This window comes from Anguilla anguilla, chromosome 6 (genome assembly GCF_013347855.1).
Source record: "Anguilla anguilla isolate fAngAng1 chromosome 6, fAngAng1.pri, whole genome shotgun sequence".
NCBI lineage: Eukaryota > Metazoa > Chordata > Actinopteri > Anguilliformes > Anguillidae > Anguilla > Anguilla anguilla.
Window position 1 is genome coordinate 51,932,489 of NC_049206.1, and position 12,949 is coordinate 51,945,437.

Here is a 12,949-nt window from a genome sequence, read left to right on the forward strand (position 1 = left end):
ACGGAGGCAATATCCGGAATAATATTCAAGATATATAGGCCTACAGATGTCCAGACTTTAACAGAAGATCTTTTACTGCTTTAATGTCGTGTTTTATTGCACAAGATATAGAGGGCTCTGCCAATACTGACCTCTATTGCGACCGTTACTACATGGCTAATTAGCGGGGTACTGCTTGGTGTCGCTGGCTAATTACTCTGGTTTTATAGAGTGTTACTTCCCAACTACTGTGGTAATGCTTGGTGTTTATTAATGGGGTATAATGTGTTGTTGCTGTCTTAATTGCTTATGTAGCCCATAACTTCATGTTCGCGGCTAAGTACTGGGACGTTAGTGTTATTGGTGAATCACGAGGGTTAGCACGTGGCGCTGGGTTGTGCTGCCTAATCGCTGGGGGCATTGCTTGGTTATTGAGGCTCTATAAAATAAAGCACCGCCAAATTAGCTGTGTTAAATTAACTGTGTTAAGAGCTTGGGAGGGGAAAAAGAAAAAAACGGGCTTTGTTCTAACACATGTATCAGGTTGCTGCTTGGATGCGTGATTGAACATTCTGGTCCGCCGTCCGTAAGCCCGTCCAGTCCTCCAGGCGGTGGGGTGAGGTGGCCTCAGTACCAGCCCGGAGCACGCAGCTGAAAGATGCATGAGTCTCGCTGTTCTTGTGAGAGCTCTCGTATCATTTAGAAACACCAGGAGTTTCCGTCTTTCGACTGAAAGAGCCTTTCACACGCGGTGACTTTCAATGCAGGAAACCCATCGCAGAGAGCCTGCCTCGCAGAAAACCCATTGTTTGCTGTGTGTGTGTGTGTGTGTGTGTGTGTGTGTTATGTTTTTACTGCTCTTTTAAGGTCAGCCTGTTTAGACCTCTTATCCAGACGTGTTGCCCTCAGTCTTAGGGGGATCGTAATACTGAAAGATTCATACATTGATTTTACATATATTATATCGACGTATATGATAGCGATTCACAGTACGTGCCGTCTCACAGTGTACGTGTCCTTGTCCTGATGTGTTAAGTGCCCGCCGTGCGGTAGCCTTTAGTTTTAATGGCGGTAGCAGCTGAGAGGTGAGGATGGCGGCGAGGCGCGCCGACTGAAGGTTAACGATCGGGGCGCGTGTCTGAACACGCCGCCGGCGTTTACAGACGAGCGGGAGCGCTCGGCGCGGTCCAGGACAGAAACTCTCCTCAGCATCTACGGCCATTGGTCTGTACGACAATATAGTAGCCTATATGTAAAATCAATGTATGAATCCTTCAGTATTACGATCCCCCGGGAATCATCTAGTTTGGGAATTCCTGGTCTGACGACGGGCTGGGCTGTTTTAGGTGGGTAATTCTCAACACTGTTCATGGACGCAAAGTTTTTTTTCCCTCGTAGTGCAGTGACAAGCTGTCGCTTGAAAGACGATCGGTAGTCGACACGTCTCGATATCGGCTTGTTTTGTCTCGTCGCCAGTCTTTCCGGTCTCGTGGGGTTCGCTGACGTGAGCGCCGTTCCGACTGTTCGGAAAGCTCGCTCGGTTCGTCAACAGGCCAGAGCGCTTCCGGAGTTTCTCATCCGGGCGGATCGTTGGAAAACGTAAATTTTCTCACGGACGAGCGCATCGTCTCGTTGTCCCGCTCGCGTTAGACGGCTCGTTCAAACGGACGCCTGCGTCATCTTTGTTTTCGTCTCGGAGATCTTCCTTAAGGTCTTGCCGGCATCAAACAAAAGCTTCTGGCTTCCCCACAGAAGGCTGTAATTACCGTCCCTGTCGTGGGCTTACTATAAAGAACAGCCCACCTCTTTTCCCCACTCCATAAGTAATTGCGCACTTTGTAACGGCACACGTAGGCCTATATCATTTTTACACATGCTAGTTAAACTGGTACAGACCACATCAATGCAAATTAAAAGCGAACGTATCACAATATTGCCTTTCCCATGTAGCGAATCGTTAGTGCGTAGACATAAGGAAAGGGAAGACCTGACTTAACCTCGATGAGTTTACATAACCTTAATGTAAGGTTATGTGAATCTTACATAAAGGTTATGTTCCCATATGCCTGCTGAATCCACACGCCCTGATAACTTTTTTCATATCTCACTTCTCACTTTTTCGTGTTCCGGGGGAAACGTTGATCTTGTTTGTCATGTTTACTTCCTTTTTTTTCGTTGATATTTTAATATCTGTACTGCTAGCAGTTTTCGGGGCGGTGTCAAATTCGGTTGATGCGTCGGAGACGCGCCCGCCGAACTTACCAGGCTCGCGCAGCGAGAGCGTTACAGGGGAAAAAAAGAACGCTTTTCGAAAGCAGACCTCGATATTTTACCGCTTTTGGAGTTGTCAGTCTCGGTTTGCGGTCCTGTCAAAGAAATGATCTGTTGTTCTCGTTTTTGTAGTGTTTTCTTCTCGCAGCGCAGCGCACAGTAGAAACGTACAGAAGTAATTAACCCGTCAATCTTTCAAAGTTCTCTGAATTAAGACATTTCACGATTTTGTCAGTGGGTTTATATGCAGTGTACTTGGAATTGCAGTTTTTTTGGCGGTGTACTTTGTGAAGTGCACTGCCGAATCAGAATACCATTTTTTTTTTTTTTTCTGCTTTCCTTCACTGCTGACTTTTGTATGTATAGCAAAGCAGCTTGGAGCAGACAGCGACCCCTGCAGGCTCGGAGGAGCAAATGCATTTTCCAGGGCAGCAGCGCCCTGCGCTCTCGCTGCTCTGTGCGTTCTCCGCAGGCCTCAGGTGAAGCGGAGAGCCGGGGACCGGCGCGGCGCGGCAGGCCGAGCTCGCGGTGAGAAACGGCCGTAATACACATGGCAGAACGAGCCGCTCGCCTTGCGGGCCCGGAGGGGGGCGGCGGGGGAGCCCCGGAGCGGTTCTTCGTCTTCCAGACATCATATTCTGCGAGGGCTTCATTACCTGTTACGCTCCGGCGCGCAGGGAGGGAGGCGCGCTAGATTGTTTAGTAAGGGGGTGAAAACCAATAAAAAATACAACGGGTTTGAGGATAAGCAATAGAGGGAATCGTAAAAAAAATATAGGCCTCGTATGCCTGGTCCTGTCTCACAAGTCTTGTCTTCTTTAAAAATATCCTCTCTTTTTCACATTGTAAAAATGTGACTTTTACTGTGCGTGTGTGTATGTGTGAGCGTGTGTGTGTGTGGGTGTGTATGTGTGTGTGCAAGCATGTGAGTGTGACTGTGTGTGTGTGTATGTGTGAGTGCGTATGTGCATGTGCAAGCATGTGAGTGTGACTGTGTGTGTGTGTGTGTGTGTGAGTGCGTGTGTGTGTGTGTATGTGCATGTGCAAGCATGTGAGTGTGACTGTGTGGGTGTGTGTATGTGCATGTGCAAGCATGTGAGTGTGACTGTGTGTGGGTGTGTGTGTGTGTGTGTGTGTGTGTTCAGGTCAGCAGAACTGCACCCGATTGTCAGTTGTATTGGCCGCGCTCTCCAAAGAGAACAGCGGTGGACAGCCACTCATCTGTCCTTCAGAGGATGAGTTTTTGTGTCCTCGTGTTTTTTTAAAATATTTTTTTATTTGGTTGTTGGACGGGCGCAGGCTTTCAGTCTCGGGTACCTGGCTCCTGTACGAGCGAGCGCACGCTGGCACAGATCTGCTTCAGCTCTGAGTGACAGTCAGCTCCCTTCATCAGTAACCAGCGTGGGTTTACCTGCAGTCTTTTCCTAAATGGGCCGCATTAGGAGTGAAAGCATGTCTGCAGATTTACGGTTTGTGTGCGTTGTTTCTGTACGTCCAGGGCTGTGGAGAGTGTGTGGTCAGAGGTGTATGGTCCGAGTCCTTCCCTCCCCCTTCTTCTCTTGGGTGTGGGTGCGTCACATGGATCACCAGGACTGTATAACACACGTGCACACACACAAACACACTTACACACGCGTACAATTATCCGATGCCATTTTCTCTTGGTTTCTGTTTCATATTAGTGAGAGGATGCGTGTGTTTAAATATGCATTTTTCTCAAATGAACAATGTGCGAGAGGCACATCAATAAATGAAGGGAGCCTCTTTATCGGCTAATGGCTTTGTTTGTGAGCTCAAAACAAACAGCGGCTCCTTCTCAGGAATAATTTCAGCCCGTGATTATGACACAGGAACCGTCGGGGGGTGCGCTAAGTCTTACGGATGGCCCAATTACGCAGTTGCACTGGGGGTTGATTTCCACTGCCTGCCGCCCTTTAGCAGATGGAGCGCCGTTATTGGTCCCCCTGATCAGTCACGGGGGTTTGGGGGGGTTGCGGGGGTGGGGGGGGGTGGGGAGAAGATGCCACAGCCTTCTGCGCGGCGTGGGCCATCGCGAGCCTGCGGCTCCGAGCCATAATGGCCGGCCAGGCGAGCCGCGCCAGGCTAACGACGCTACGGCGAATCCGCGCCGGACGGACGGACGTAGCGGCAAAGCAAACGCGCCTTCGGCTCGTCTGCGGAGGGCAACCCCCCCCCCCCCCAAGGCCGGGTGTGGGAACAGGTCTTGCAAGCCGGGGGGGGGGGTAGATGGAAGAGCTCACCGCCAGCAGATCTGCTACTGGCCGCGTAGCAACGTGGAGCCGGTCGGACCAGCCTCTCCCTCACCCCCCCGGGGGTCAGAGCCAGAGCTCAGAACGCTGACTCCTGGCCTGTTACCGCTGTCATTAACACTGCGTGACCGTGCTCATTAAGGCTCCTTGGTGACCGTGCCTGAACGCTGCAGGGCTGCTCCGCATCTCTCTCTCTCTCTCTCTCTCTCTCTCTCTCTCTCTCTCTCTCTCTCTCTCTCTCTCTCTCTCTCTCTCTCTGTCTCTCTCTCTCTCTCTCCTCTCTCTCTCTCTCTCTCTCTCTCTCTCTCTCTCTCTCTCTCTCTCTCTCTCTCTCTCTCTCTCTCTCTCTCTCTCTCTCTCTCTCTCTCTCTCTCTCTCTCTCTCTCTCTCTCTCTCTCTCTCTCTCTCTCTCTCTGGGCTCTGAGGGGCTGACGCTGTCTGTGAATGCTAATCCCCCCCCCCCCCCTCGCTTTCCAGGAGGGGGTGAGTAAGAGGTGCGTCAGCTGGCATATGGCACACCGTATAAGTGGCACACACACACATTGTGTCTCTCCCTGTGAGACAGCGAGAGCAATCCTCCATTATAACATAAATGTCCCTTTAAATTAAAACGGCCATGTTTAAAACGAAACGATTCACGTACGCAGCACTCACGGCCTATGTTTGATACGCATGACACGTCTACACGTTTGTTATCAGGACGATGGCAAAACCGAGGAATTTCCTGTGATAGGACAGGCATGTCAATCATTTGCATTGCAGCTGAACTCTGACCTCCTTCAGCCATCGTGCTCTTACTCCCAGCTCTCTTCCCCCCCACCCCCTCTCTCACACACACACACACACGCACTCACACACACACACACACACACACACACACGCACTCACACACGCACACACACACACACACGCGCGCACACACACACACACCTCTCGGCATGGTCAGTAACGAGCAGGTCCGTCCCACGCAGGCATTATGCAACCTCCTGATTAGCCTGGTGGAGAGAGCGCCCTGTAAGTGGATCGTCTTGGCGGTGGAAAGCACGTCAGTGGGCAAGGTGGGGAGAACGGCTTTACTGCGCTCACAATTTGCATAACCATGATAGTGGAATTCTGTCCTGTGGCCCAGGATGTGTGCTGATGGAAAACACACTCACGCCCCCCCCCCCCCCAGATTAGTTTTTGTTTCTCTATCCTACAGTTCCTTTTGCATATTTCCGATAGCGGTGCAGACTTTGCCCGACTCGTCTTCCGTGAAACGGAGCTGCACGTCCGTCACGCCCGGGCTTCTGGAAGAAAAATGTCGTCTTCACACTCTGCCTCGACAAGGCAATTTATATCCGTTTAGCTTTCGCAGCCGGGCTGTCCTTTCCTGACCACCGGAGGCATTTCTGTCCCCCACACAGAGGGGGGGAGAAGCCTTAGATTTTTGGCTCTGTTCCCGGCGCACGCACTTGATGTATACGGGGCGGCCATGTTCGGTATCGATTTCTCTTTATACGTCGGGGGGGATTTTTCTCGAAGGCCGTTGGCGAGATCTGAAACCGCGCCGCGAGCCGCCGTCTCGTCCTCCCGCTGCTTCGGACGGCGGCGTCCCTCCAAGTCTCCGCCCGACGGGTCGATGTCCGCCGCTCAAAGCCCCGGCTCTGCGCGAGGCGACGCCCGTCCCTGCTCCAGTTTTAACGCTCGCGCGTCAAGATGGCTGCCGTGCGCTGGGGCCCTGTCCTTGCCGCCCAAAGTCAGCTGGGCGGTAAATTGGAGCCGGAGCTGTGGCTGTTTGTGTCGCCCACATTTCAGCTCCTGGTCCCAGAAAGCCACGTTTCCACAACCTTACAGTGACGGCCTAGGTCTCAGTCTCCCCCGAATCACATCTTCAGGTTCTCTGTGGAGCGAGGGAAGAGGAGAAAGGGAGTAAATAAGGAGAGAGGGAGTGAGAAGGGGAGGGAGGGAAGAGGAGAAAGGGAGTAAATGAGGAGAGAGTGAGCGAGAAGGGGAGCGAGGGAAGAGGAGAAAGGGAGTAAATAAGGAGAGAGGGAGTGAGAAGGGGAGGGAGGGAAGAGGAGAAAGGGAGTAAATGAGGAGAGAGGGAGCTTGAAGGGGAGGGAGGGAAGAGTGAGCACGAGCATCGGGGAGAGATTAGCAGTTAGCGGCCGGGCCCCTCTCAGGGGGAGACGCTTGTCCTCGTTTCCCAGGCTCCTCGGGGGCCGACGGGGAAACCAGGCCGTCTGGCGTCCCGCGCACCTGCCCCCAGGTGTACCTGCCCCCCCCCCCCCCCCCCCCGCGCGGCCCATTACCGCCGCTACCCTTCACGCCTCGTTACGTAACGGCGTGAGTAATGCTCCGGCATCTGGCGTGTGAGTAATGCGCTAATTACCGCAGCCGAGCCGCCAGCTCGGGGAGCCACACAGACCGCGTCCGCCTCCAGGGGCCCCTCTGCTCCGGGCCGGGGTCACAGGGGTCACAGGAAAACTCCAGTTCTCCTTCGTTATGGCTAGGTAAACATTACGCTCGCAAAGAGGCCTGCGTTGTGCACTTGAGTGAGCATAGGGTCTGAGCGTAGGGCCCTGCCGTTTTGGCTAGGTAAACATCCTGCTTGCAAAGAGGCCTGCGTTGCGCACTTGAGTGAGCATAGGGTCCTAGCATAGGGCCCTACTCTGGCCTTTCAGTGAACGGCTGAAATGAATGCAAACGCGAGGCTCTCCATTCGGGGCTCTGTGTTTTTTGATGATTATGGTTTGTGAGCCGGGCCGAGCCGAGGCGGCGTTTGGGCGTGTAAGTACCCGGTCCTGGAGTCTCTGCGCTAGACGATGTTTTTCATGCAGATGGCCGCGCGCTGTCTCATCGTATTCGCGCTGCTGCTGACTCATTTCTTCTCGGGGAAGGCTCGAGCTCGCTTTGCATTCGGTTCCGCTCCAGTGAGGTCTGCTGGTGGGAAAACAGAACGCACCTCTGGTCCTGCTTTCATCAGAATGCTTAGTCGTGTACTTGTAATCAGTAATTAGTCATCAATAATCGGCAATCAGTAAATGGTAATCAGTAATTGGTAATCAGTAATCGATAATCAGTAATCGGTAATTAATTAGTGATTAAGCTAAAGGATGTGGGTGACTGCAGATTCTTGGAACCCGGTGTTCCGCCAGTTGGAGAACCCTGGTCGGGTTCTAGCCGCTCTGTAACCAGGTGGTGCACGCGGGTCCTGCGGTTGTGTCCAGTTCTTTTCGCTCCGGTAAGAGCTGCGGGCTCTTGGGCCCCTCGGAAGCCTCGCGCTGCGTTCCGAGCCGCCGGATGTTTGGCTCGGAGCGTCAGGAGTAGGCCGAAAGTTCGGCCGCCTGATTGGTCCCTCGCCGGCGTCGTCCGGCAGAACGCCCGACAGGCACGCGGGCCTGGCGAAGGATCGCTACTGGATCAAAGACGGGCCACTGCGCTTCTCTGCCTGACGAGCGCCAGGGGTCCGCCCACCGCCCCCTCCCCAACCCCTCACTGACACCGGGGAGCACGGGCCGGCCGCAGTGCTGATGCTTCTCCATCTGCTCTGAGACACAACATCACACGGAGCCCCGAACCGGGGAGGGCTTTTAACCCTTTGAAGTGCTGGTTATTTTGGAATGGTTTTTTTTTCTTCAGAATTTTAAGTCCGTGTTCTACAACTCGGCTGCTTTCAGTGACGTCAGCATGAGAAAGTTAAGAACGTTCTAATCACATATTTGTGATCTCGCGCCGTAGAAGATGAACAGCATCCCTGCAGTCCTGTTGTTTGTGTTCCAATGTTACTCGGCTCCCAAATTCACACCTCTCCCTCCCCTACCCCTCCCTGCCTGGAGCCTGGCTGGGGGGCCGGCCGTAAACACGTCTGGGCCCACCGCCTCGCCTCGCTCCCGTCTGACGTGTTTTGAGCGGACCGCGTCCACCGCGGAGCCACCGATGACCAGATTACGTTCCGACTTAAACCCCGACCGCAAAAGCAATTACAGCCACCGCGCTGTGTGTCAGGAGCTTACCGGCTCACCCCCCCCACCCCCCTCAACCACCAAGCGTCTTTCACCTTGGACACCGAGCTCCCTGGACCCGGAGCTGCAGTGGGTGGAGGGGCAGGGCGTGTGACCCGGGGGGGCGGGGCTCGAGGGGCGGGGCTCGTGCCCGGGGGGGCGGGGCTCGAGGGGCCTGATGGACAGGCAGCGGGTCGGCGTTCTCCGTTTTAAAGGCGCGGCGTGCTCTGCATGGAGACGGCGGGCTGATTATAGAGCTGTCAGAGTGAAGGCAGGTAGCCCCGGCGCTCAAAAGGCAGCTCCCACAGAGAGCGCTCCCGCAGAGCGCCCCGCTACTTTGTATTGCAAACAAACCCCGGCGCTGCCGAGCGGGGATCGATCGGGCCGGCCGGCCGCCCGACACCTCGCCTCCCTCTCTCTCCCTCTCTCTCCCTCTCTCTCCCTCTCTCTCTCTCTCTCTGTCTCTCCCCCCTTCCCTCTCTCTCCCTCTCTCTCTCTCTCTCTCTCTCCCCCTCCCTCTCCCTCTCTCTCTCTGCCCCCTCCCTCGCTCTCTCTCTTTCTCTCTCTCTCCCCCCTCCCTCTCTCTCTCTTTCTCTGTCTCTCTCTCTCCCCCCTCTCTCTCCCCCCTGTCTCTCTCTCCCTCCTTCCCTCTCTCTCTCTCTCAGCTTCTCTCAATCCATCTGATCTGATAAAGCGCTGTGTCCAGAGGAGTCGGGGCGTAAGAGGGGGGCTGTCTGTGGCCGGTGTTAACGCAGCGGGGGGGCTGTTACTGGCGCTCTTCCCTTTTATCTCCTGCGGTTTGCGTGTCTGCATGGGGGAGGGGGGGGGGGCAGGACCTGTTAATGGCTGCTTTTGGAGCTCTTTTTCACCTTCTGACTTTCTATCTCTTGTTCTCTCTGTCTCTCTTATCCTCTCACTCACTCTTTCCTTATCTCATTCTCTCCCACTCTCTCACATTCTCTCCCTCCCTCTTTATCTGTCTCTCTCCCTCCCTCTCTGTCTCTCTCCTTCCCTCTCTCTCTCCCTCCCTCCCTCTCTCTCTCCCTCCCTCCCTCTCTCTCTCCCTCCCTCCCTCTCTCTCTCTCTCTCTCTCCCACTCCGTCTCTCTCTCCCTCCCTCTCTCCCTCTCTTTCTCCCTCCCACTCCGTCTCTCTCTCCCTCCCTCTCTCCCTCTCTTTCTCCCTCCCTCTCTAACTCCCTCCTCCCTCCCTCCCTCCATCTCTCTCTCCCTCCCTCCATCCCTGCCTCCCTCTCCCTCTCTCTGTTGCAGTCGATAAAGTAATCTAATTTCAGGGGAGGCAGGCAGCTGATATTTGGAGTCCACGCTGAGGCGCAAATGACTTCACGCTGGCGTGGTCTGCGGGAGGCTCCTGGAAGAGCCGCGCTCTGAGCGCGCTCAGTGCGCTCCGCGCTCTCAGCTGAGCGATGGGCCTCCCGGGCGCTCGCCCGCCCAGTACCCACAGGCTCCGGATTATTTCTGTGATCGCCCCCCTCCAATAAACACACACATGCACACACACACACACACACACTCATACTCACACACACTCGCTCACAGACACGCACGCACTCACACACACACACATACACACACTCTCACACACACACACACATACGCACGCACACACACACACACACACACTCACTCGCACACACTCGCTCACAGACACTCACACACACACACACACACTGGCTCACAGACACGCACTCGATCACAGACACGCACACACTCACACATACACACACGCACAACACACACATACACGACACACATTCACGCACATGCGCACGCGCACACACACTCATACTCACACACACATATACGCACATTACTCTCTGGTGTTACGCTCTGGTGTTACGCTCTGGTGTTACGCTCGGGTGTTACTCTCTGGTGTTACACTCGGGCGTTACGCATGTTACGCGCCCGTTGCCCGCGCCGACGGGCCTGCAGCCGCGCAGGGAGCGATGCACCGGATCCCCGGCCTCGCCAGACCCCCGGCCTCGCCAGACCCGCCGCACACGCCGGCTTCGCTCGGTTTAATCGCGCACCGCCCGAGCCGTTAGCGCCCCCGCGTATTAGCATTGCGCCCGAGCGGTCGCGTTACCGGTTGCCACGGCGCCGGAATCGCGCGGGGGCGGGACACGCGTCATTAATAAACGCTTTCTCTCGCCCTCCGCCCGTTTTACTTCCTTCTCGGCTCGACGTGGCTCCTGTTCCCGTAACTCCGCGCATCTGTAAACAAACGAAGAGAATCTCACACGCGCCATTGATTTCCCTCAGCGAAATGCCCGCTGCTGTTTAAATTTGTCTGGGCCTCCGAGGACTCTGAGCCTCCCTTCGGTTTTTAACGGCGCCTGGGCCCACTCCGCCGCCCGACGTACTGCCATTGTTTTCCGTCTGCGTTCTGCAGAAGCGAGGATAGCACCTCGCTCACCTCGAAGTGCGAGGGTTCTGGGTAGAGAACATTGTTTGATTTCGTCTTTCTCCTTTGTTTGTCTACATCTCGGGGTTTCTTTAGCGTGTTTGTTTAGCTACGCGGCGCTAGCTTTTCCGTTCCGGGTCTTTTTTAGAGCCTCGTATCCCAGAGAGAAGCGAGCGGCCTTCTCCGGAGGACGCTGGTAACGGTCACCCGTTAGAGACCGCGTGAGGCGGGCGGTCGGTCGAGCGGCGCGTTGAAATTGACGGCCACCTCGCGGGCACCCCCCCCGTCCCCCTCCCCACCCTGTGGTGTTTTTAAGTGAAGCCGGCTGGGCTCCGGTCGTTAGGCCAGCCTCCGTGTCGGCCGCGAAGCGAGCGCCATGGAAGGAGGAAGGGCCCTGAGAGGGCCTCTGGCGCCGCCGGGCCGTGACCGGGTTCGGGTTGGGCCGCGGCCGGCCCGGCGCGATCGCACCGCCGTTAAAAAGCGCCGCCTGCCAGCCCGCCGCCTCGTCCTACTTTCATTCGTCTGTTTTCTCCTCCTTCAATTACGCAGGCTTTGTCCTAATTTTGTTTTTTCCTCTGTTGCTGCTGATTTATTATTCATTTTTTTAATAAAGTCAGTGCATCCGCCTGCTTTGTACATTTCCCCCCCTACCCTGAATCTCAGACCATCTGGATGTCTTAACGAAAGTGGGTAGAAAAAAAAAAAACCAGACTTTATCTTTTCTAATCTCCATTTAGTGTCTCCCAGCCGTGACTCGATCGATTTTATGTAGGATTAGACATCCTTTACGAAATCTCGGACAAGAACAGAATATTCCCAGATTTGTCGGCGCATTAGTAGTGTTGACGCATTTCGCCTGACGCGTGTCCCGCTCCTCTCAGCGGCTCGCTGGTGGCGTCTGCCGCGGTATTTTCTTTCCTCTCTCACGATTCACGAAGCCCGCCGACGCACACTCCTACAGGTACAGGTGGTCTCCAAGAGCGACTTAAAACGCGCTCCGCGCAGCCTGACGTCTGTTCGCCTGCTTTAATCAGACATTCAGTGGCTTAATAGCTTCGTAGAGCGACGCTAACAGGCTAGAGCCGCGGACAGTGGAAACGGCCTGGCTCAGTGTGATTGAAGACTAACCCCCCCCCCCCCCCCTCCTCCCCTGTGTCTCCCCTTTGCAGATGATGAAGTTCGCCTGGGACAGCTACAAGCGCTACGCCTGGGGATCCAATGAACTCCGACCCGTCTCCAAGCAAGGCCACTCCAGCAATTTGTTCGGTGAGTGTCCATCCTGCGTCCCTCGCCCCCGCTCCCCTCCCCTCTCCCGCTGTCCCCCCGCCCCGCCGCTCTCCCCCGGGAGACGGATGTGGCGGTTCCGCCTAATCGGCCTTGCCCCTCGCGTCGGGGGCGTATCGGCGATGGGTCAGTCCGGCCCGGGACATCGATCAATACGTCGCCGCACATTAGACCTCGGAGAGCGGCGGGGGGGGAGCCCCCGCCCCTTTACGGCGCAGCCCGTGCCGGGTTGAGCCGCGCTGCTCCGCCTCCCCCTCCCCGCCGCCTGCGCCGGTCCCGGGCCGCGGTTGCTAAGGGAGGAGCGGCAGACGCCGGCACGCCCCAGTACTCCGCGGTACGCTGACTGATGACCTCCCTGAATGTTAATTCATATTCAGGATTTGGTGACGGGGCCCTTCATCAGAGACAGATCTTCTTCTGCAGTGACTGGCATTTAACCGAAATTCACACGGTGTGCCCTGGCCACGTCTTCAGAGAATTTTTAACCGCTTTTTGCTTGAGCTGGATTATCACAGTAGGAAGAGAGAACAGGGGGGTTACCGGGGTTTTCTTCATGGGGGGTCACAGGCTCTATAAGGAAGGGCCACTTTATCGCCGAATGTTATATATTGTCAGGTCCCCCTTGAGAGAGATTTTGATCATATTGGGGTTTTCCTGGTTAAATAACGGTTAAAAAAAAATCAGCCAATGATAATGCGCTATTTTAGGTGGGAAAACAGGGCTGGCCAACTTGGGG

General features: G+C 55.3%; 1 protein-coding gene across 1 annotated transcript in view; it reads left to right on the plus strand.

Moving 5' to 3' along the window:
• man1a1 (mannosidase, alpha, class 1A, member 1) overlaps window positions 1-12,949 on the plus strand; it is a 127,124-nt gene that overhangs the window by 20,387 nt on the left and 93,788 nt on the right. Inside the window, exon 2 of the mRNA XM_035421343.1 lies at window positions 12,099-12,195. Coding sequence (XP_035277234.1) covers window positions 12,099-12,195 — 97 coding nt within the window. The remainder of the gene's footprint in view (window positions 1-12,098; window positions 12,196-12,949) is intronic.